We start from the raw sequence: 22,715 nt of genomic DNA, 5'->3' as shown, positions 1-22,715 counted from the left end.
GGTGAGGGCCCTCTTCTTCGCTTGCCGATGTCCCCCTATCACTGTGTGCTCACCTGGGCTTTTCCTGATATCAGCTCTTGGAATTTTTTTTTAATCTTTTTTTAATGTTTATTTTTGAAAGAGAGAGAGAGAGAGAGAGAGAGCGAGCAGGGGAGGAGCAGAGAGAGAGGGAAACACAGAATCCAAAACAGGCTCCAGGCTCTGAACTGTCAGCACAGAGCCCCACACTGGGCTTGAACTCACAGACCATGAGATCATGACCTGAGCCGAAGTCGGATGCTCAACTGACCGAGCCACCCAGGTGCCCCTCGCTCTTTGGTGTCACTTATAAGGGCACTAATCCTGTCCTGGGGCCCCATCCTCACGACCACATCTAAATCTAGTTATTTCCCAAAGGCCCACCTCCAAACCCCATCCCACTGGGGGTTGGGGCTTCAATATGTGACGTTTGGAGGGACACAACATTCCGTGTCTTTCTGCTTCTGGGGAAACTGATGCACTGTGGTAGTATAGGTGAGACACCGGGTACAGCCTGGAGCCTGGTGAGTGCTGAGTAGTGTTAGACTCTCTTCCTGCCTCAGTGTGGACCTGCCTCAGCACAATGGGAGGCCCCGTTACTCATACTGAAGGGGTCCCCCTCCCTATGGTGTTCTTCTGCTTTTCTACCAGGCCTGGCCTGTTTCCTCCCCCCACCACTTCGAGGCTGTTTAGAACAATGATAATAATAAGAGCTCACACTGTGAAGCTTTTGTGCATTATCTCGTTGGTCCCAACAGCAGCCTCCTGAGATAGTGTCTTAGGGTGGACTGCCTACGAGGAGAGCCCAAGTGGTGATTTTCGTGCGATTGCTGTATTAGTGGTGAGCTCCCAGGAGGAGAGGAGGGGGAACGGGGCACGGGGGTAGGAGCTGAGCAAAGGTGTGGGATTAGCTGGAGTATGGTTCAGCTTGATCCCACGGGGGGCTCTGCAACATGAATCGCTCACTCCACAAGGTTGGTCCCACTTTGAGGCAAGAGGGTTGGCCTTTTGTCCTCCTGTGCCAGAGAGTCATTGGTCTGGGGTGGGGGTGAGGTGGGATTGGGGGGGCATTGCTTTCTGGACAAGATGGCCATTGTCTGGAGGAGGGCAGTTCTCTGCACTGTGCCATCGGCCCTCGTGCACGGAGCTGGGCACAGGTGTTCTTTCTGCTGGGAAGGGGGATCAGGACCCCCCCTCCAGATCGTTAGTCCTCCTATATGGAAGAACCTGAATTTTGGGAGGTTTAAATTGCTTACCTGAGGCCACACACAGCTAGTAAGTGATTTAGTCTGGGACCATCCTTGGAAGCACTGCCCTGTTCTGGGGTCAGAAAGGGTCCTTTGTACCCTGCAGGGTCTCTCTGCCCCCACCTCTGCTTTCTCTTGTAGTTTTGCCATCCTGGGCTCTAGGAAGACCAGCAGCAAAAGCATCCATGTAACGGAGGGGAAATGGCGAGATCAACAAGCCTCTTTATTTGTCTTCTTGTTCTTGTGAAGATTAAAGGGAGTGTGAAGTGTCCACTGCACGGGTCGTGGTCTGTCCTGTCTGTGACGGTGAACATGTGAAAGCATTCATCCCTGGGGTCACCTGGTCCTGGAGGCAAGATCTCAAGGAGCCCAAGTTTTAATGAGAATGCTTTCCTTCCCCCAACAGAATCTTCTGGAAATTCAGACCTATGTCACCATCCTGCAGCAGATTGTCCAGACCACCCCTCAAGCATCTGCCATTACAAGTGGGATGAGGGAGGTAAGAATCAGAGCCCAGGCTGCAGGGAGAGCATACCTGGGGAGGGCGCCTACACCCCCAACGGCCTAGTTTAGCAGAGACTCAGGTAAGGCTTCAGGTCAGGTCTGACTGGGCACCGAGCCGCATTCCCTGGTCACGCTCTTGCTCTGCATTCGCCTTTGAGGTTTACCCTTCCCTGCTTTCACTCAGACTGGGAACAATTTAGGCATCTGAGGACACAAACTGTGTCCCTGACCATTGTCTTAGGCATTTCCTCTTGAGAATTTCAGGCTGTTCTTCCTTGCGTAGTTCGTAAGAAACTGCCAGACTGTTTCCCAAGGCGGTTTGCATGGTTGCAGCCCATCAACGATGAGTGTGTGAGCGTTTCTGTTGTTTTGCGTCCTTGCCAGCACTGGGGATGTCAGGTTTTTATTCTGTTTGTGCTTTTTGCTCATCTAACAGGTGTGTTGTGTATCTCACTGTGGTTTTAACTGCGTCCCCCAGTGACTCATGATGTTGAGCCTCTTTTCGTGGGCTTATTTGCCATCCATGCATCTTTTTTGTGGTATCTGATCCAGTCTTTTGCCCATTTAAAAAAAGTGTTTTCTTTTCTTATTCTCCTTATCAATTTGACCGTAAATTTTGAATACAGAGAGACCCAGACAGTACGTGGCTGTATTTTCAAGGTTGGCCTCTATTAATGATTATGTAAGTTTGTGGAATGAAAACTACTGTGGAAAAAAGATAGAGATTACAGAGGCTGATTTTTTTTAATGTGAATTTGGATGTAAAAACCTTTTTAAAAATTTTTTAAATTTATTTTATTTAAAAAAAATTTAATATTTCCTTATTTTTGAGAGAGAGAGACAGAGCATGACCGGGGGAGGGGCAGAGAGAGAGGGAGACACAGAATCCCAAGCAGGCTCCAGGCTCTGAGCTGTCAGCACAGAGCCCGATGTGGGGCTCGAACCCACAAACCGTGAGATCATGACCTGAACTGAAGTTGCATGCTTAACTGACTGAGCCACCCAGCGCCCCACTTTTTTAAAAAAGTTTTTAAATATTTAGTTTTGAAAGAGCGAGAAAGAGGGAGAGAGAGAGAGAGTGGGGGAGGGAGACACAGAAAACGAAGCAGGCTCCAGGCCCTGACCTGTCAGCACAGAGCCTGACATGGGGTTCAAACTCATAAGCTGTGAGATCATGACCTGAGCCAAAGTCCGATGCTTAAAACCGACTGAGCCACCCAGGTGCCCCCTCATTTCTGATAGAATGTTCCACATTCCTTCACTGAGCTCTCTAGCTGCTGACGTCGTGTTTTCCTAATGTGGTTTAGTGGATTTTTTGATGCATAACACGAGACATGTAAAAATAAACTGACAATAATGCAGATTAAAACAAAAATGTCATGGTGCCCCTTCTCCAGAGGTTGTGGTAGGTTGTTACAAGGTTTGGGGGACTGGTCAACTGGTGAGATTCTGTTATTCTGCAAGGACGACTTAGGACAGTGGTGCTCATACCCACTGACATTTGGAATCACCTGGAAGTCTGTCCAGACCACACCCCAAGTCAATTAATCAGCTGCCTGGCAGGTGGAGCCCTGCCTCAGTCATTTAGAAACTCCCAGGGCAGCGTGTAGACAAGCTCCAAACTTGTGGGCCAGGGGAGCTGGCTGCTTGGGTCTTTTTGTTTTAACTTAATATTTCTTTATAACAAAGCCAAAGAAATCCCAAAGCTTCCTTTGGAAGACACTTTATTTTTTAAAAATGTTTATTTATTTTTGAGAGAGGGAGGGCACAGGAGGGTGGGAGTGGTGGGAGGGTGGGTAACAGGGAAGGGGGAGGGGGAGGAGGAGGGACAGAGAGAGAGAGAAAGAGAGAGAGAGAGAGAGAGAGAGAGAGAGAATTCCAAGCAGGCCCTGAGCTATCAGCGTGAAGCCCGACACAGGGCTCGATCTCATCAACCAACATGAGGTCATGACCTGAGCCGAAATCAAGAGTTGGATGCTTAATTGACTGAGCCACCCAGGTGCCCCAGAAGACACTTTAAAACTCTGCTGAATAACATCTGTGAGGTAGGAAAGTTGCTTGTTTTGGCCTCCATGGGGATATTCTTGTCCACATCACCCATCAGTGACCATTTCAGGTGACTGCTCTCCATAGTTGATATAACTGAGGCTTCTAGAAGGACCTAAAATAGCTTCTCTTGAAGCCTTAATTTTTTTTTTTGTCAGAGGTTTCTTTCCAGATACCTTATTTATATTGTGCAAATTCATGCCCCCCCGCCCCTCCCCCCCCCCCCCCTCCCCAGTTCAAAGCTCTTTTACACCAAACACACTTTTTAAATCATGCATCTATATTCTTGTAACAAAATTCTTCTGAGTTGTAAGAATATAGAGACTGTCTGGACAGTCTGAGAGCATCAGTGATCGTCAGTGATCTTTGCCTCATCTGGAAGCTGGTCAGAAATGCAGAATCTCCAGCCTGAGTGCAGACCCCCCTGAGTAAGAATCTTCCTTTAGCGAGACCCCCCAAAGATTCACATTACAGATGGAGAAGCACAGATTTAGAAAGCACCACGTTCTTTATTACTCTTAGCCTAAAAATTCTATATGTGAGATAGATGGTCCCTTTCAGGTTTGTCTGACTGACTCTTGTTACTTAAAAAATGTGTTAAGTCACCTTTGCAAAATGAGGCTATAATTAGTGTCGTTTCCTAGGACAGCAGGTCAATGGTTAATGTGTCAGTAAAGCATAATGTCAGTGCCCTCTAGCTAGAGGCCACTGAGGACGCACCTATGGTCAAATAAAGCCGGGTGTATTATTCACTGCAGCAAAGGAATGTGTCCCCTGGGGACTTGCAGGGTGTCTCAGAGGAGGAGGGATGTGTGAGAGGATCGAGGCCTGTGGTGGGTAATTCGAGGGGAGGGATCAGCTAAGCAGGGCTCTGCTCTGGGTTGGATGCCCTCAGGAGAGGGCTGGTCCTATGACTGAGTATCCTGATAATTTGTACCTAGGAGGGTATACTTGGTAATCAAGCAGCATCGCTTGTTACTGGGGCGGGGGTGGGGGGGTGGGGGCGGGAAACGTTTGGTCATTTTTGTGGGTGCCTAGACACAGGACGGTCTTGTTTCTTTCTCATTCCGCCATGGTCCCAGTGGTGACATCTTCAGATGTGGGGAGGGGGCATCCTCTATAAGTTTGTAAGTAGGGAGCACCACGGCCTGGCAGTTAGTGCCAGCTGCCAGCAGCCAGGCTGTCTTTCTTCCTCTTCAATGAATATCCAAGGGTCTATTGTGCGTGAGACACTCCCGCTGTGGGTTGGAGGGAGCAGGGGTGTATGATGAGTGGGAGCTGGGCATTGAGGAGAGACAGGGCCAGACAAGCGGGCAGGCCCCTGGCAAGGAGGTGGTGCAATGTATTTGCACTTTGTCTGCCTCTATCCTGAGGCCGCAGGCCTAGAATTTGCAAAGTGTGGCATAGATGCATATCTTCCACACACTGGTGCTCAGAGTCTGAGTCCCCCTCTACCCCCGCTACCCCTTCGTCTGCGCCTTTGAGGCAGGGAGGTGGGGACTGAAACACAGAGAAACAAAGAGGACAGAGATAGAGAAGCCGACTGAGAGACACAGGTAAAGAGACACAGAGATGGACTGAGAGAAAACATGCCTCCATGCACCGAGAAACACAGGAGCACACCAGCCCTGGAGTAAGCACACAGCTGAGGAGGGCCGTCTGCAGTTAGGTCTCTGGTTTCCCCTTCTCCCTGGGCTCAGGGACAGACAACAGAGCCCTATGAGAGGCTGCATCCCCAGCTTCCCTTTTGCGGAGGAGGAAGCACCTTGTCCGGAATCTTTTAGCCAGTGTATGGCACACGCAGTCTGAAATGTGGGTCTCGTAGCATTTATGGTTCAGACGCTGAAGACAAAGTGGAAAGGCATTAACTAAGGGCGGCCACTGGGGGCCTGTCTTAGTCAGCTCAGGCTGCTGTAACAAGCAGCACAGATGGGGCAGCTCACACAACAGACATTTGTTTCTCATGCTTCTGGAGGCTGAAAGTCCAACATCAGGCTGCTGGCAGATTCAGTTCTTTTTTTCTTCTTTTAACTTTATTTGTATTTTGGGAGAGAGACAGAGAGAGCAGGGGAGGGGCAGGGAGAGAGAAACAGATCCCAAGCAGGCTCCACACAGTTAGCTCAGAGCCTGCCTCGGGGCTCGAACTCACGAACCATGAGATCACGACCTGAGCTAAAATCAAGAATCAGACATTTAACCAACTGAGCCACCCAGGTGCTCCCAGATTCAGTTCTTGATGAGGGCCTGCTTCCTAGTTTGTAGACAGCTGCCTTCTTGCTGTGTCCTCACATGGTCTTTCCTTGGTGCATCTTGGAAAGAGAGAGCACTCTGGTGTCTCTTCCTTTTCCTATAAGGACACTAATCCCACCATAAGGGCCCCATCCTCATGACCTCATCTAGATCTAATCACCTCCTCAAGGCTCTAATTCCTAACACCATTGCATTGGGGGTCAGGGACTGAGCAGATGAATTTGGGTGGGGTGGGGAGGATACCCTTTTCCCTCTGGATTTGCTCACACATCAAGTGCATGGGAGTGCTGAGTCTGGCTTTCTTTGTGCAGGAGAAGCTCCTGACGGAACGAGAAGCCGCTGTCCTACAGAGCCAGCTGGAGGAGGGCCGGGAGGTAGTGTCCCTTCTGCAGGCACAGAGAGCCGAGCTGCAGGCCCAGGTAGGGTGTCACACTCTCGTGTCCACTGCTCGCCGTTGGGCATTCCCACCCCACATGTCAATAGGGTTCTACAACACATTTTATTCAGGTGTCAAGTGCATGCAGAAAAGTGTACAAGTATCCATCTGAGGGAATTCTCACGAGTGTCACATGCCTGTGTATCCAGTGCTCAGAGCCAGAAACAGGCCATCCTGAGTAGCGTGACCAGCTATGCTGCTTTAAGTGAGGATTTCCCAGGATGCAGGACTTTCAATGCCCGGACTGGCCAAGTTCTGGGCAAACGGGAACCATGGTTCATGCTATTCCCAGGCCCCTCAGGGGTTCCCCTTGTGCCCACTTTGAGTCACCACCACTCCCCACCAAGGGTAAGGCTGTCCTGACTCCTGCACAATTGATCCGTTTTGCCTGCTTTAACCTTATCCTTAAAAATAAGAAGAGATGGACACATATTGGGATTTCTATCCTCCAATCTATGCTTCCTGTTTCTCTTTTCATGACCTAAAATCTCCCCTTTGGAATTTGATTACAGGCGTGGGAAAGGGTGGTCATGTCAGTGTTTGCCTCCCCTCAGGATTCATTCGTATAAAGCTCCCATTTCTACCCCTCCCCCCCCTTTTTTTTTGGCAAAGCTTAATCTGAAAACTAAAGTCACCGGAAGAATGCTCTCCTGTTTCTGTGGCCTTCCTTCTTGGTTAGTGAGCTTCGTGGTTCACACCCCTGATTCCTTCCAGTTTGCTTTCTCTCATTACTATCCTGTTGTAATGGGAGACATTGGGTTAGAATACTAAACCTTCACATACTGTGCAACTACATTCCTAAATCAAAAAATAAATGGACATTTGGTTTGACAAGTACACATGAAGGGACAAGAGAAGAAAAAGTTTGGACTATTTAGGAAACCTGGAACATTTATATGTTATATGTTACTCTGTCTCTATCCAATGTCTGCAAAATCAAAAAAAGTTAACACCACACAGATCTGGTGCTTTTGTAGGTATTCAGTGCCCTCCAGATCTGCCCGGGGTTTCATGAGGGGACCATTGAGTTCCAGAATCTTCATTTCTGCCCCACCACACACTGTCACTATGCAGCAACTCTCAGGGGCCACTGAAAGCAAACCAGGGTCTGGTGATTGTCTCCCCAGGTAAAAATCACAGCTCGAGAAATCAAGTACTGCCCTTAAAACTCATCCTTTCATGGCAAACCACAGGTCGGGGACCAGATGCACCATTTTGGTGACTTGGTAATTTGTGGCTTCCTCTGAGGCCCTGGAAGAATGGAGTGAGAGTGAGTGAATGTGTGTGTGCGTGCACATGCATGTACATATATGTGTTTATGTGTGTAGACGTACATGTGTGTATGTGTATATGTGTGTGCATGTTGTGTACTATATATATGTCTATATTCATATATGCGTATATATGCATGACTTTGTATGAACGTACATGTGCACGTGTTTATGTATATACATGTGTATGTATGCGTGCACGTGTGTGAATGAGAGATTGGAGAAGTGGATGCAAGCCCACTGGTCCTAGAGACTGGTGTTTTCCAAACCACTGTTTACAACGTATTATTGGGTTGTAAAATGAATTCAGCAGAATTGAGTGGCATTAATAAAGAAGAAATTGACAACACTAGACTAAGAATAAGAAATAACAGAGTACATGGCATGTAACAGTGGGATTTGCTTTGTGAAACCTGTGTTTTAAATATATATGTTTGCATATTTAAATATATATATTTGCTCAAATGCACACACACATGCACACACACGTTTGTATGATGTGTATGGTTTGTGGTGTTAAATGTGGCTCTTTAAGTGGGCGTGGTGACAAAGTTGAAAACCCTGCCCTAGATACTGAGAAAATGAAAGAGCCCAGCTGATGTGGTAAATTCCTGTTCCGGGGCAAAAAGGTTTCTGTCTCTATGTACATATATGTATTTGTTGAATGTAAAAGTAAGACATTTCATGAAGGATCAACTTAGTTTCTGAGGATGTGAAATAAATCTGTCTGCTTGGCCACCTGTCCCCTTCCATAGTTGCTGCAGGAAGGCTTTTAGGTCTTGCTCTGACATTGTTGTCTCTCTAAATCGGGGATCTTCACTTTTTCTGTGCCCTGCCCCACCCCCCAGCAGTCTGGCAAAGTCCGTGGTCCACTTCTCAGAAAAATGTGAAAGGCTGTATAATAAAAATAAAGAACATATAATTAAAAGAAAACCAACTATATTGAACCAGTTATCAAAATATTACCAAATCATTTTCTATATAATAATACATGTGCTCATATTAAATACCACTAGCAGTGGGTCTAATGCAACACAAGTTGTGTTTTCTCTCGCTCCTGTCAGGAATTACTACACATGCAAGGGCTTGAAACAGTAGTCCCTTGTCTCACACTTCCATAAGTTAGAAGGCTGGGTGGGCTTGGTTGGTTTTTCTGCTCTGGGTCTCACAAGGCTGATACAAAGTTGTCGGCCGGCCTCCTTATCTGAAGGCTCTTGGTGGAGAATCTTCCAGTCTCAATCAAGTTGTTGGCAGAACTCAATTCTGTGTGCAGGTGGGATTGAGGACCCTATTTCTTGCTGGCTGTTGGCCAGGAGTTATTCTAGAAGCCGCACACATGCCTTGGCTTATGGCCATCCTCAAATCCAGCAACAGCGCATAGAATCTTTCTCAGGCATCTAATCTCTCTGACTTGTGCTTTTAAGGACTCATGTGATCAGGAATAATCTATAATAATCTCCCTATTTTTTTTAAGTCCACTGATTAAGAGCCTTAATCACATCTGCAAAGTCCCTTTTGCCATGTAACCTAACATATTCATGGGCGGAAAGCTAAGGGGCAAAGGTCATGGGGACCAAAGTCTGCCTAATTAGCACTAATTAAAACACAGATGTGGCTGGGCCCACCCAAGAGTTTCTGACTCGTTCTGGGATGTGGCCCAAGAATTTGCATTTCTAGATTTCCAGCTGATGATGCTTCTGGTCTAGGAATCACACTTTGAGCACACTGGTGTAGGGGTGGGCCCTAGGTTGGGTCAGAATGTTCTACATCTGGCCTACCTTAGTCCCTGGCTTGGGGCTTTCACATCCTATTTAGGAGTCGTTCATGGCTGGCTTTTTGTTGATTTTGAAAGGTTTTAGTGACTGCCCAATAGAGTAGCTAAGCTGAGTGCTGTAAGGGAGATTTGGTGGCTTAGCCCCTCAGTAGTGCCAATGCTGTGACTAGGGACAGGGGAGGGGGGTGGGGCAAAGAGAACTCCTTGTAGCCTGAGGGCTTCAACCTGGCACAACCAAGGCATATGGTTCTGCCTGTGGTTGGAGCTTCTGATGCTTCCAGAGCCCTCCATAGCATGGTCCTTAGGGTGAGGTCCCTAAACCAGCAACATCAGCATCACCTGGGACCTTGTCAGAAATGCACATTCACAGGCCCGGCCCAGCCCAGACCTACTGAGTCAGGAACTTTGGGGTGGGGCCCAGCAATCTCTGTTTCAACAAGCCCTCCAGGTGGTTTTGCAGGCTCAAGTTTAAGAACCCTCGTCCAGGGGTACTTGGGTGGCTTAGTCAGTTAAGTGTCCGACTTCAGCTCAGGACATGATCTCACAGTTCGTGGCTTCAAGCCCACGAACTCTGTGCTGACAGCTCAGAGCCTAGAGCCTGCTTCAGATGCTGTCTGTCTCTTTCCCTCTCTCTCTGCCCCTCCCCTCTCATGCTCTGTCTCCTCAAAAATAAATAAACATTAACAAACAAACAAAACACTAGTCCAAAGGATGGAAGAAACAGCACCCTCAGTGCTGGCAACCCCTTCTTTGAAGCTAAACATAGTCCATGCATGAGACCACTGGGATGGTGCTTCCCAGAGGTGGAAGAAAAGGGACAGGCACTTCTGGCTCCCTAAATTACATTTCACTGAGAGTTTCTGAGGCAGGGACATGGAAAAAGTCATGTATTACTTGGAAAGAGTGAACCTCCCGAGTATCGTTTCTCATTAAAGTTGCCTAGCACCATCTAGTGGTAGATTTTGGGAAGACAGCATGTAATCCATGAAGGGCACTTGATTTCTTCCGTTTCCTTCTTAAATTGTTTTTCTTTTTTTTTAATTGAAGTAAATTAGTGTACAGTGTTATGTTAATTTCACGAGTACAATGTAGTGATTCAACAATTCTATGTGTCAGTGCTCATTAAGATAAGTGTACTTTTAATCCCCTTTATCTGTTTCACCCTTCCCCTCTGCCCCCTCCGCTCTGGTGACCACCAGTTTGTTCTCTGTATTTAAGACTCTGTTTTCTTTGTCTGTTTTTTTCTTTGTTTGTCCACTTACTTTGTTCCTTAAATTCCACATGTGAGTGAAATCATATGGTGTTTGTTTTTCTCTGATTTATTTCACTTAACATTATACCCTTTAGTGTATCCATGTTGTTGCAAATGGCATGACCTCTTTCTTTTTTATGGCCTGAATGGTATTCCATTGTATATGTATATACCACATACATCTTCTCCATGCATTCATCTACTGAATGGGAGGAGATATTTGCAAATGACATATCCAATAATGGATCTATATCCAAAATATATAAAGATCTTACACAACTCAACACCAAAAAACAACTAACCCAATTAAACATGGGCAGAGGACCTGAAGAGACACTTTTCCAAAGAAGACATACAGATGACCAACAGACCCATGAAGAGATGCTCCATATCACTCATCAGCAGGGAAATGCAAGTCAAAGCCACGATGAGGTATCACCTTACACGTATCAGAATGGCTAAAATCAAAAACACAGGAAACAACAAGTGTTTGTGAGGATGTGGAGAAAAAGGAACCTGTTTCCTTTTTCAAAAGACCTTGGACCCAAAGGAATCTGGGGGCCTAAGAGGACCGAAGCAGGAGGTCACCCGTCCAGATGGGGCTCACTGTGAGGCACTGCCAGGGTCCCATTGACCCATGCTGTGCAAAAGCAAGCCCCACAGCTGTGCTTGAACGCTGACTCCTTCGTTCATCCGTGACTGCCAAGTTCCATGTGAGGTTCAGCAAATACCGATCAGAGCATGATGTAGTTCCTGCCTGCAGCGGCTCACAGACGACCTAAACGGTCCAAGGAGAAACACAGCAGTCACTCTTGCTCAGGATGAAGTTCGGGTTGCAGCACGGCCCACACCTTCCACCTGCCTCGCTCTCCAGTCTCCATGCAGCTACTCCCCTCCAAGAAGCCCTGGGCTGGGAGTGAGATGCTCTCTCTTCTTCTCCTGACCCTCCTGTGGTTTCTGACACCTGCCCCTTGGCTCATCACGTCTCCTCTTTCTGGAAGCACCTTCTCTTCTTCAGTACCCAGGACTGGCCTTCTCTGACATCTTCCAGCACCTGAGGGTCTCCCTGTACTTTGTGATGCCCTGGGCATGTCTCTGTGACCGAGCCACCTCCCCACACTGGGCTGTGGGCTCTAAGGAGGAGCGTCCGCATCTCATTCTCAGGCAGCCAAGCTGGTGCCAAGGTTGTTCACATCAGAGATGTCTCTTTAGCCCCCTTTAAGGCAGTGAAAGTGGGGCTCTTATTATTTTTCTTGAACACCCCTCTTCTGATACCTCCCAGGGCAGGTATCCCTCCCGCAAATTCCATCAGAGGACAGCCATCACCCACCCACCCACCCACCCCCAACAGCAAACCACCAGCTCGTGAGATACACAAAAAATCATGCTTGCCCTGTAAGGTTCAAAGGTTACAGGTGACATTTTTCTAGTTTCTGATTTCCCGGTTTGTGACAATGCTTTGCTATCCCGTTTACCATTTAGAAGTTGGCTAAGTGAAGGTGCTCAGGGACGGATGGGTCTGTGCGTGGATCACCCTCAGTCTCCTCCCAGGTCTTCAGTGAGAACATGCTGGTGTTGCTTGCCTGTTGATGTGTGGGAATAGGGGGTTTTCCAAGGGCCTGGAGTGAGTGCACGTGTGTGTGTGTGTGTGTGTGTGTGCACGCACGTGTACTGCTCACCTGCAGCTGGGAGGAGGCTGACACAGGGAGGCCCATGGTTTTAGGAAGTGTCTCAGACCCTGCACAGGTGGCTCTGAATCCTGTACTTATTGGCAAGTCACTTTGTGCCTGTGTGCCTCAGTTTCCTCAAATGTAAAGTGGGTGCAGTGGCATCCCCTGCCCATATGGTTGCTGTGAGGCTCATGACTTGTTCCCAGTGAGAAGTTGCCAGCACAGACCATTGTCCCCACCCCGGGCCGGGGAACCCATACCCAAAGGGGGCAATCGATTCGCTTCACTCATAATCTTTGCTTATGTTTACTCTGTTCTGGAACACTTCAAACATATACAAAAGTGAGAGGACAGTCTCATGAGCGCCCGTACCCCCATCCTCCAACACATGGTCCCTCCTTCATCACCTGCACTCCACATACCCCCATGTGATTGTGAAGCAATCCCTGACACCAGACCATCTCATCAGGCAGTATTTCAACTGTACCTCTAAAAGATGAGGGCTGCTTTTATAGAATGTGAGGCCGTTAACCCACCTTAAACATTTTTTTTAATGTTTATTTTTGAGAGAGAGAGAGAGAGAGAGAGTGCACTTGCAGGGGAGGGGCAGAGAGAGAGGGAGACAGACACAGAATCTGAAGCAGGCTCCAGGCTCGAGCTGTGCTGCCGGGGCCCCAGCGTGGCCAGGGTCCCCCAGGCTTGTTCTCGGGACTGCTCCATAGAAAAGAACGTCTGACTTCAGGGTTCTTCCACTCCTGGATGGCTTCTTGTCTCTGAGATTCGAGCTTCAAAGGGGGTCTTTTAAATTCCTTATTTCCTGGAAGCATTTCCTAGAGTGTATGAACCCTGGCGTAGGTAAGAAAATGTGGCCGCACCAGGAATTAGTGGTATGCCTTGGTATTTGACATGACAGGTAACTGAATTTAAAATCTTTTTTTTTTTTTAACGAGGAACAGAAACTCGATCACGGTAGCTTAAGCAGCAAAGGGTGCGCTGTGATTTTCTTTTGAAATAATTTTAGACTTCTCAAACTCTACAAAAATAGCACACAGGTTTCTCACAGACTCTTCACCCAGCTTCCCCAAATGTTAGCACCTTCACTACCACAGAACCATGTTAGGAAATTAACGACAATACCATCCTGGTAATAGACTTGACAAACACTTCACAAATACCCCACCAACATTTTTTTCCGGTCCTGGATCCTACTTGCGATTTAGGTGTTGTGTCTCCTTAGTCTCCCCAATCTGAGATAGTCCCTGCCTTTCTCTGTCTTTGATGACCTTGATGGAATTACTTTGTGGAATGTCCCTCCTTTTGGGCTCCTCGATGTTTTTTCAGGATTAGGCTGAGGCTATGCATTTGTGGCTGGAATCCACAGGAGTGATGTGTCCTCAGTGCGTCTCATCAGGGGAGTGTCATGTGGGCATGTCTTCCTGCCGGTGATGTAACTTGGATCACTTGGTTAAAGTGGCGTCTGCCAGGTTTCTCTACTGAGAAGATACTCTTTTTTCCCCCAGAGGAGCAAGATATAAAAGGTCGTTTATGAGATTTGAGAGCAGGGTGTGGGGCAGGAACCAGGAACTTGGATCTGAGGCAGCTGCTTACTCCCTCTCTTTCTTCTCTCTCACAGGCTCTCTCATCTCTGTTCGCCTTTGCCCTTAGGCTTCATTTCTCTGCCCCTCAGGAGAATTGCCTTTGTCAGTTTCTCCATGCACGTTATGAAAGATGGCCACTCCAAAATGGCGGCCCCAAGGTTATATGAATCTGCCACCCACTCTCTGCTGTTTCTGAGATCCCTTTCCAAATTCCACAGGGAGGAAGCATGTGATAGGCCTGTCGGAATCAGGCCCAGCCCTGGTTCTGTACGTCTGGTCAGGAGAGTGGAGTCACACTGCTGCTGGGACTCCTCTATGAGTGAGATGGTACAGGCATCAGACAAGGGGGATGACATAGGCTGACAGATGACTTCCCAAAGTGTTGAGTATATGTACCCCTTCTTTTCCTCCTTCCCTCTCTGCTTCCCTCCTTCCCTCCTTCTCTCCTTTCCTTTCCTTTCCTTTCCTTTCCTTTCCTTTCCTTTCCTTTCCTTTCCTCTCCTCTCCTCTCCTCTCCTCTCCTCTCCTCTCCTCTCCTCTCCTCTCTCCTCTCCTTCCTTTTTTCTTTCCTTCCTTCCTGATGCAGTAGATACATTCCTGAAAACCTTTGTAAGCTGTTTTCAAATGTCATCACTTAGGGAACTTCACTATTCTAAAGCGACATCTGTATGTAAAGTGAGGAATCAAGGGCACCTGGGTGGCTCAGTGGGTTAAGTGTCTAACTCTTGATTTTTCTCATGGTTTGTGGGTTCAAGCCCTGCATTGGGCTTCATGCTGATAGTGCTGAGCCTACTTGGGATTCTATCTCCTTCTCTCTCTGCCCCCTCCCCCGCCAAATAAATAAACTTTAAAAAAAAAAGTGAGGAATCAGGTGTCCTCCTAGGAATAATCATTCTCTAGATTTGTCCAATATGCACATTCAGCTGCATGTGAGATACCTGGTGGCAAACATACATGAAGTTGAATTCAGATACCTGTCCAGCCCCCCCACGACTCACTGTGTGGACCAGAGACAGGGCCAGTAACGTCACGTGGGCACTGGTTAGAATTGTAGAGCTTCTGGCCTCCCCCAGACTTGCTGAGTCGGGATCTGCAGCTTAACAGCGTCCTCCAGTGGTTCAAATGTGCAGTGAATTTTGGGATGTTCTAGGTACAAGTGGCTTTTTGGTTTGGTTTGTTTCATTTTGTTTTGAGGACTGATAAGGCACGGTGAATTCTTTTCTACTTGGGAAAATGTGATTGTAAAAGTCACGACTGCACACATACTAAGCTTGTAAATAAATACACATGTTGCTCTTTGCACATTGTTGGGAGCTCTTAAAGTGACTATAAGGCCACCTTATATTCTGTCATATTTCTATTTTCCTACCTCAATTTGGACTTGTGCTGTGTCAGTATGCACCCGCCCCAACTTAATCATTTCAGTGAAAATAACATCTTGTCTATTTAGTATGTGTGCTTTTTTCTGTTTATCTTAAATTTTTTTTTAATCTTTATTTTTGAGAGAGATACATACAGAGTGCGAGTGGGGGAGGGGCAGAGACAGAGGGAGACACAGAATCTGAAGCAGGCTCCAGGATCGGAGCTGTCAGCACAGAGCCCGAGGTGGGACTTGAACTCACAAAACTGAGCTTAGGACCTGAGCTGAAGTTGGACGCTCAACCAACTGAGCCTCCCAGACGCCCCAGGGCAGTTCTATTTATCTTTTAGCCAGGTTTATGCTAACTCAGAATGTGAGTGATACAGTTTATTTGAATTGTACATTTTATTCCACAGACAGGGGTTTTCTTTTTATTTTCGGGGTTTGTCATCCGGAGACGTCTGTGTCTTGGGGAGAGGTGGGGTGGGTTTCCTTATGGCTGTGTCTTTGCCCACAGACGGCGGCCCTGGAACAGGCTATTAAAGATGCCCACGAGTGTTACGATGACGAGATTCAGCTCTATAACGAGCAGATCGAAAGCCTGCGGAAGGAGATTGAGGAGACTGAGAGGAGCCTGGAGAGGTCTTCCTATGACTGCCGGCAGCTGGTGGTCGCCCAGCAGACCCTGAAGAACGAGCTGGAGCGGTACCACCGGATCATTGAGAACGAAGGCAACAGGTGTGGTCACAGACGGGCAAGGCCCAGAGGCTGCATGTCTCTCTCCGTCCCGGCCGCTGGCTTAGTTCACAGGTCCTCATTGGGTGCTTCCTGTGTGCCAGGCACGGTTCCAGGTGGTAGGGGCGTGGCAGGGGAGGAATCGCAACCCTGTGGCCTGGTGGAGCTGGAATGCTAGTTGGGGAGGCAGCTGATGGATGGCTTTGTAACAGATGACAAGTACCAGGGAGTGAATTGTGATGGGGGAGAGGGGAGCGGCATTGGGGTGATGGTGGGAATGTTTGAAATTTTAAGTAGGGTTGTCGCAAAAGACCCCATGGAGAAGGTTGCTTTGGGTCCCACGGGCCTCTGGGGACATAGATGTCTTAGCAGGTGGGATGACCGGGAGTATTTAATGAGATGCTGCAGGTGAGGTGCCTAATGCAGTGCCTGGCACTCGACAAGCGCTCGGAGGTGTTGGTGTTATTACTGCTGCTACCGTCATTGCTTTTCTCACCTGGCCGCATCAGTAATGTGGCTGTCAATGCACTGGCTCGTCTTGTTCATAGTGGAGCCGTGAGTTAAGCTCCATTAACTTCAGGATAGCTGAGAAATTACCTCTATCCCTATCCCCTACCCCTGTCCCTACCCCTGTCCCCTATCCCTATCCTGTTTCCCTGTACCTATCCCCTATCCCTGTCCCTATCTCCTGTCCCTATCCCCTATCCTTATGCCCTCTCCTTATCTCCTGTCCTTGTCACCTATCCCTATCCTTATCCATGACATTATCCCTATCCCTGTCTGTCTCCCTATCCCCTATCCCTATCTGCATCCCCATCCCTATCTCTCTCTCTCTCTCTTCCTCTTCCCCTGTCTCTATCTCTGCATCGTCTACACCGACACCTACAGTCTCCATCATGACTCTGTCATCTGGGTGTACTGACACCTACACTTACATCTGCATCCACAGCCGCACCATCCACCTGTACATGTATGCCACATTACCTGTGTCATCTGCTTCTGTGTCATATAATCTGTACCTGCACCGACAGCATTACGTTTACACTGACACCTGTAACATCTACCCCTACACCTATCCCTACATCTACATCATCTCCGCCTACCCCTACACTTACGTCTACACCATCTATGTGTATATCGTCCACACCTCCATCTACATCACCTCCATCCACATCTACACCTACGTCATCTAGGTCTATGTCATCTTCATGTGTGTGGACACTTATACCTGTACCTACATCAAGTGTGTCTGCACCTACATCATGTCCGTGCATACCTATATCATGTACATGTGCATCTATCCATATGTGCATCTGCATTATTTATATCTACACCTACATCATCTATATCTGTGTCCATGTCCCTGGCCATATCCATAGATATCATTCAGAGAGCAGATTGGAGACTCATAGAAGATACCTCATAGAAGGACTGTCACTTTAGTAAGTTGTGGTTCTTTGATTAAGTTTTGCTGATTTGGGGGTTTAGACTGAATTAAAAGAGAAGCACCCAGAATTGCCCCACCAGGAGCAGTTCTTTCCTTGTCTCGTGAAATTTTAAGTAGGATGGTCACCAAAAGACCCCATGGAGAAGGTTGCTTTTGGCCCCACAGACCTCTGGGGACATAAATGTCCCCATGGGTGCTCTGTCTTGGCCGTGAGTGCTCCAATGTTTTAGCAGAGAAAGCAAGATTTTCTTTTTCTTTCTCTAGTTATGGTCAGTGGATTGTTGCGTAATCCTACATTATATTTGCGTCACAGTGTACGCTTTATGCACGCGTGAAAATATGTCTTGAACTGGCATTTAAGTGACTGTGTGGAGATTTTTGTTTTGGAGGCAAGACTTCATAAAAAGGTCATTGGGTTGCCTTTTTGCTGATTTGCTTAGAACTTCGAATTTTGTTGTAATTTCAAGTTGGTAGAAATGTTGTAAGCATAGAACAAGGAACTCCTGAACACTCTTTTCTCAGACTCACCACTTGTCTACGTTTTGTCTCAATTGCATAGTCAGTTTTTTCTCTACTTATATATAATGCATATTATGTTTTAAAAAAGAATTGGGGATACCATATCCTGGTTGCTGTAAATACTTCCACCTGAGCTCACTACTTTTTTATTAAAAAAAGCAAAAACTTGGGGCGCCTGGGTGGCGCAGTCGGTTAAGCGTCCGACTTCAGCCACGTCACGATCTCGCGGTCCGTGAGTTCGAGCCCCGCGTCAAGTTCTGGGCTGATGGCTCGGAGCCTGGAGCCTGTTTCCAATTCTGTGTCTCCCTCTCTCTCTGCCCCTCCCCCGTTCATGCTCTGTCTCTCTCTGTCCCCAAAATAAATAAAAAACGTTGAAAAAATAAATAAAAAAAAAAAAGCAAAAACAAAAACTCTGTTCAACAGAGAAGTGCCATTTTTTACATTACAAGCAACCCCCATTTTATAATTCTCCTGTGTGTTTCACAGGGTATGACTCGAGCTCAAAGAAACCCTTCACATCCTCATCTGGTGTATAAGTGTGTATGTTTCATGAATAATGTGATTTAGAGAAAGCTTTCCTCATTTTTGGTCACATTGAAGAGTCACTCTTAATCCCCCACCATCTGTTTGGTTTGATGAATTCAAGGTGGCGATCATCCTCTTTCTGGTTCTTTCTCCAGGCTGAGCTCTGCCTTCATTGAAACTCCTGTCACCCTGTTCACCCCAAGCCATGGAACCTTTCTCAGCTCTCGGCTTGGTGGGAAAGGTAATGCTTCCTAACCCTGGCTTCTGCTGTTTTCTATCATGGAAAAGTGGGGGAAAAAATCAAACGGCTTTCTTCCTGAACTTAACATTTATGCTTCCTTCTGATCCATTTGGAAATTAAACGCTTTTATATGAGGTCTTCTCTCTCTGATTCACTCCCACAGGTGCTGAGTGACTGAGCCAGAATGTTTACAAGGAGAAAAATCAGACTGGGGGATAGGCCACCTTGGGAATGTCATCCTTGAACTTGAAGCATTAAATTGGGGGGAAATATAATTCAATATTCACCTTAGCAAAGGAAATGAGCAATGCCGTGCAAAAGTGCTTAATGCAGTGTCTGGGGCAGAGTCCACGCTCAATTATCGCTCACTTCTCTTCCATGCAAAACTGAGCACAACGAGCTTGGTTGGCAACCATGGCTTCCGTCTTTCACGTTTGGTCCTTTGGGGATGGTTTCATGCAGCTGAGAGATGTTACCTTCACAGCTAAATCTCCCTAGTGCTGAACAAACACAGTGTTGTAGGAGAAAAGAAGAGGGTGTTGCCTATAGTGTTTTCAAATCCACGTCCCTCAGAGAGCTCAGAGGGATTTGTGGAAATGGGGTTTCGGAGTCTGAACGTGTTGGAAGGGGGCAGCAGTCCCAGGGACTGGGACTAGCTCTGGGAGCATGCGGCCACACATGGGGCCCTGTGCACACAAGGGTCCCCACACTTGGTGTAGTGCTCTGCTGTCACTGTCTTGAAATTCTTTTTTGTTTTTTCTGTATTAAAAAATTTTTTTTTTTATTTTGAGAGGTGAGGGAGAGAGATAGAGAGAGAGAGGGGATGCACACACGTGGGAGAATGGCAATGAGAGAGGGAGAGAGAGAACCCCAGGCAGGCTCCACACTGTTAGTGCAGAGCCCAACGTGGGGCTTGAACTCACAAACCACAAGATCATGACCTGAGCTAAAATCAAGAGTCGGGGGCTCAATTGACTGAGCCACCCAGGCACCCCACTGTCTTGAAATACTTCATGATTTTGAACAGGGCCTTTCCCTCTTGTACCAGGCCCTGAAATTCTGCAGCAGTTCCTGTAAGCCCCCCCTTCCCCCAGCAGGCTACCTTAGACAAGTCCCTTTGCACATCCCTTCCTCCCTTATGGCTTCATGGCTCATTTCTGCCATTCCCTGGTCACTTAGCTGTCTGAGTCAACCGGTGCTAGGTACCTTCGCTTTGTCTGTCAGTCCTCTGGTTCATGGGGGGAGGGCATGGATAAGACCTCTGAGATGAAATCTGCTTGCAAGTGGAGTTGAAAAGCCTCATAGACGAGGCAAGGCGAGATTGTGTGTGTTTTCTTAACCGTTCAGTTTTTCCTTTTAGAAGACAGCCTTGGGATCAGGGGATTCCCATCATTTCTGAATTTAGTACCTCGCTTCCTCTTTGGCCCAGGAGGAAAGGGATGCTACTGAAGGGGCATTTGTATCTATTTAGCTTGGGATGCGTGTGGAGCACAGGAGATTGAGTCCCCTGCCTGAGGCCATTCAGAACACACTGGAGGCCCAGTCCGCTCTGTGAGGATAACTCTGTGGAATGAGTTCCATCGACTAGCCGGTAGAGCCAAGTATTCACCATGAGCTCAGCAGGGGCTGGGGTGGGGACTCCGAGTGTTACTGCAGTAGAATGTCTCAGTAAGTCGCAGCCAGTGGGGTGGGAACTGTGAAAACTGTCAGAACAGGCAGTACCTTCCCTCCTCTCTGCAAGCCCAGAGGGGTCAAGAGACTTGCCCAGATTCACACAGCTGGTTGCAGAGCTGGGACCTTAATGTGGGCCATGAATGCTGCTGGTCAGATCCAGGCATCTTTCTCTGTTCTTTTTGCCCCATGTATGGTAAACTCTACCCCTGCACTAGGCCTTGGTCTCCAAAATAGCATATTTTCCCACAAACACATTTTCTTCCTCTTCCATTGACAAACTTGACTTATGCCCCTGCCCCCTCCCCCCCTTTTTTTTAGATCTCACTAGGGCTGTGCAGGATATAACAACAGCAAAACCAAGACAGAAAGGTCTCCCCAAGAACATTCCAAGGAAAAAGGAGATTATAGCTAAAGACAAAGCTGATGAGAGTCTGGAAGACATACCACTGAAAGGTCCAGAAGACACAAAGCTGGTGCAGGTGGTACCCAAAGAAGAAGGTGAGTCTAAGCTTGAATCAGGAGCCGAAGAAGCCAGTCTCCCAACCCCAGAAGGGGCTCCAGAAGACGTGCCAGATGGAGGGCAGATAAGCAAAGCCTTTGGGAAACTGTTCAAGAAGGTCAAAGACAAAGTGAAAAGCCCCAAAGAACCCGAGCCTCCGGCTGACCTCTACACCAAAGGGCGGTACGTGCTGGTTTCTGGGGATGCCAGTTATGTGGACCCTGGGTTCTGTTCCTTCTCCATCCCAGCCAAAGGCGGAGTGGTTATTTCCATTGAGGATGACTCTGTACATCGCGACAGCGCTGTGGAGCCTTCTCCTGAGCCGCCCGGGCCCCCTGTGGAGAATGGACAGGGGGACCTTCAGGAGAAGGAAGGCGGAAAGGCACCTAACCAGCATACTGCCGACAAGGAGAATGAGATTAGTGCCGAAGAACCGAAAGGGCCTGGGGAGAAACATGATGACCAGAAGGAAGAGAAGGAAGAGAAGGAAGAGGAGGAGGAGGAGGAGGAGGAGGAGGAGGAGTCCAAGGGGCCCTGTCCCGTGATCACACCTGGTCCAGAGGGACCATCTACACCCCAGTCGCAAAGGCCTGGGGTCGGTCAGGGTGGATCTGGGGGGCACACGGCTAGGAGCAGTGATGCACAGGAGAGAAGTCCGCCCAGGACTTTGGCATATGAGAAGGTGGAAGTGATGGAATCCATTGAGAAGTTTTCCACGGAGAGCATCCAGACGTATGAAGAAACGGCTGTCATCGTGGAGACCATGATTGGGAAGACGAAGGCAAACAAGAAGAAATCGGGAGAGAAGAGCTGTTAAGATGCCCGGGGTCAGTGGGAAACAACGTCTTTGGGGCCACTGTAGGGGAAGTGCCTTGATATTTTAGAACAGATGACAAAAGAGTGAAGGTTCCTTGTTTGGATTAGACCATAGTTGGCCCTTCTGACGTTGCCAATGAAGCCTTAATTAAAAAGTTTTCTTTGCTTGCACACCCTTTGTCTAATTAACAGGGGCCTTGGGAGTGTAGGTGGGTCAGCCATGCTCAGGACAGGGATGCCCTGTTCAGGGGCCATCAAACCCTGCTCCTTTAAGGAAAGAGACATGCCCTTCATCACTGGTCATGGAGAGACTCATTAGAGAGTCAGAGAGTGTCTGGGCCTCACACAGAAACATGCTAGTGGATGCATTGGTGCCTTTTTATTGCATCTCAAGCACAAACACCTGTTCACATGGAGGAGTGTTTTGTTAGAGGTGCATGATGAAAGGTGTCTGTCTTAGTTTGGGTTCGCTGAGAAGTTGATCCTGAAGCAGGGATTTGAGTGTAGTTTCTTTGGGGGTGTGATCCCAGGAAGCGCCAGAAGTGGGGTGCAAGAGGGATCCCGGGATGGCAAGGCAGCCAATAAGAGGTCTGCTACCAGATCAGTTAGCACTGCGGGCACTTGGAGCTCAGTCGCCCCCAAGGGATTCTGGGAGATGGAGTAGAACCCATGCCCCAGAGTTATCCTGCCCGAGTGAGGAGGGAGCGGAACTATCTCCTCCTGTCCGCCAGTGGGGAGGGCTGCTCCCAGGGCACTGACTTCAGGGGCAAGAAACCCTCAGGTGCAGAAATATAGCTGCAGGCATTTGGACATCGGGCATGGAAATACATGGG

The 22,715-nt window shown here is 48.0% G+C and overlaps 1 protein-coding gene across 8 annotated transcripts in view; it reads left to right on the top strand.

Moving 5' to 3' along the window:
• The window catches only part of BFSP1 (beaded filament structural protein 1), a 70,915-nt gene extending 48,871 nt beyond the window's left edge, over positions 1-22,044 (top strand). For all 8 annotated transcript variants that reach the window (XM_042931675.1, XM_042931677.1, XM_042931674.1 and 5 more), the window contains 5 exons: positions 1,672-1,764; positions 6,377-6,484; positions 15,944-16,164; positions 18,808-18,893; positions 20,886-22,044. In XM_042931675.1, coding sequence (XP_042787609.1) covers positions 1,672-1,764; positions 6,377-6,484; positions 15,944-16,164; positions 18,808-18,893; positions 20,886-21,883 — 1,506 coding nt within the window. In that variant the 3' untranslated portion in view covers positions 21,884-22,044. The remainder of the gene's footprint in view (positions 1-1,671; positions 1,765-6,376; positions 6,485-15,943; positions 16,165-18,807; positions 18,894-20,885) is intronic.
• Positions 22,045-22,715: the final 671 nt, after the last annotated feature.

The sequence above is a fragment of the Panthera leo genome, chromosome A3 (assembly GCF_018350215.1).
Source record: "Panthera leo isolate Ple1 chromosome A3, P.leo_Ple1_pat1.1, whole genome shotgun sequence".
NCBI classification, from domain to species: domain Eukaryota; kingdom Metazoa; phylum Chordata; class Mammalia; order Carnivora; family Felidae; genus Panthera; species Panthera leo.
This window is presented reverse-complemented; position numbering and strand designations above follow the sequence as displayed.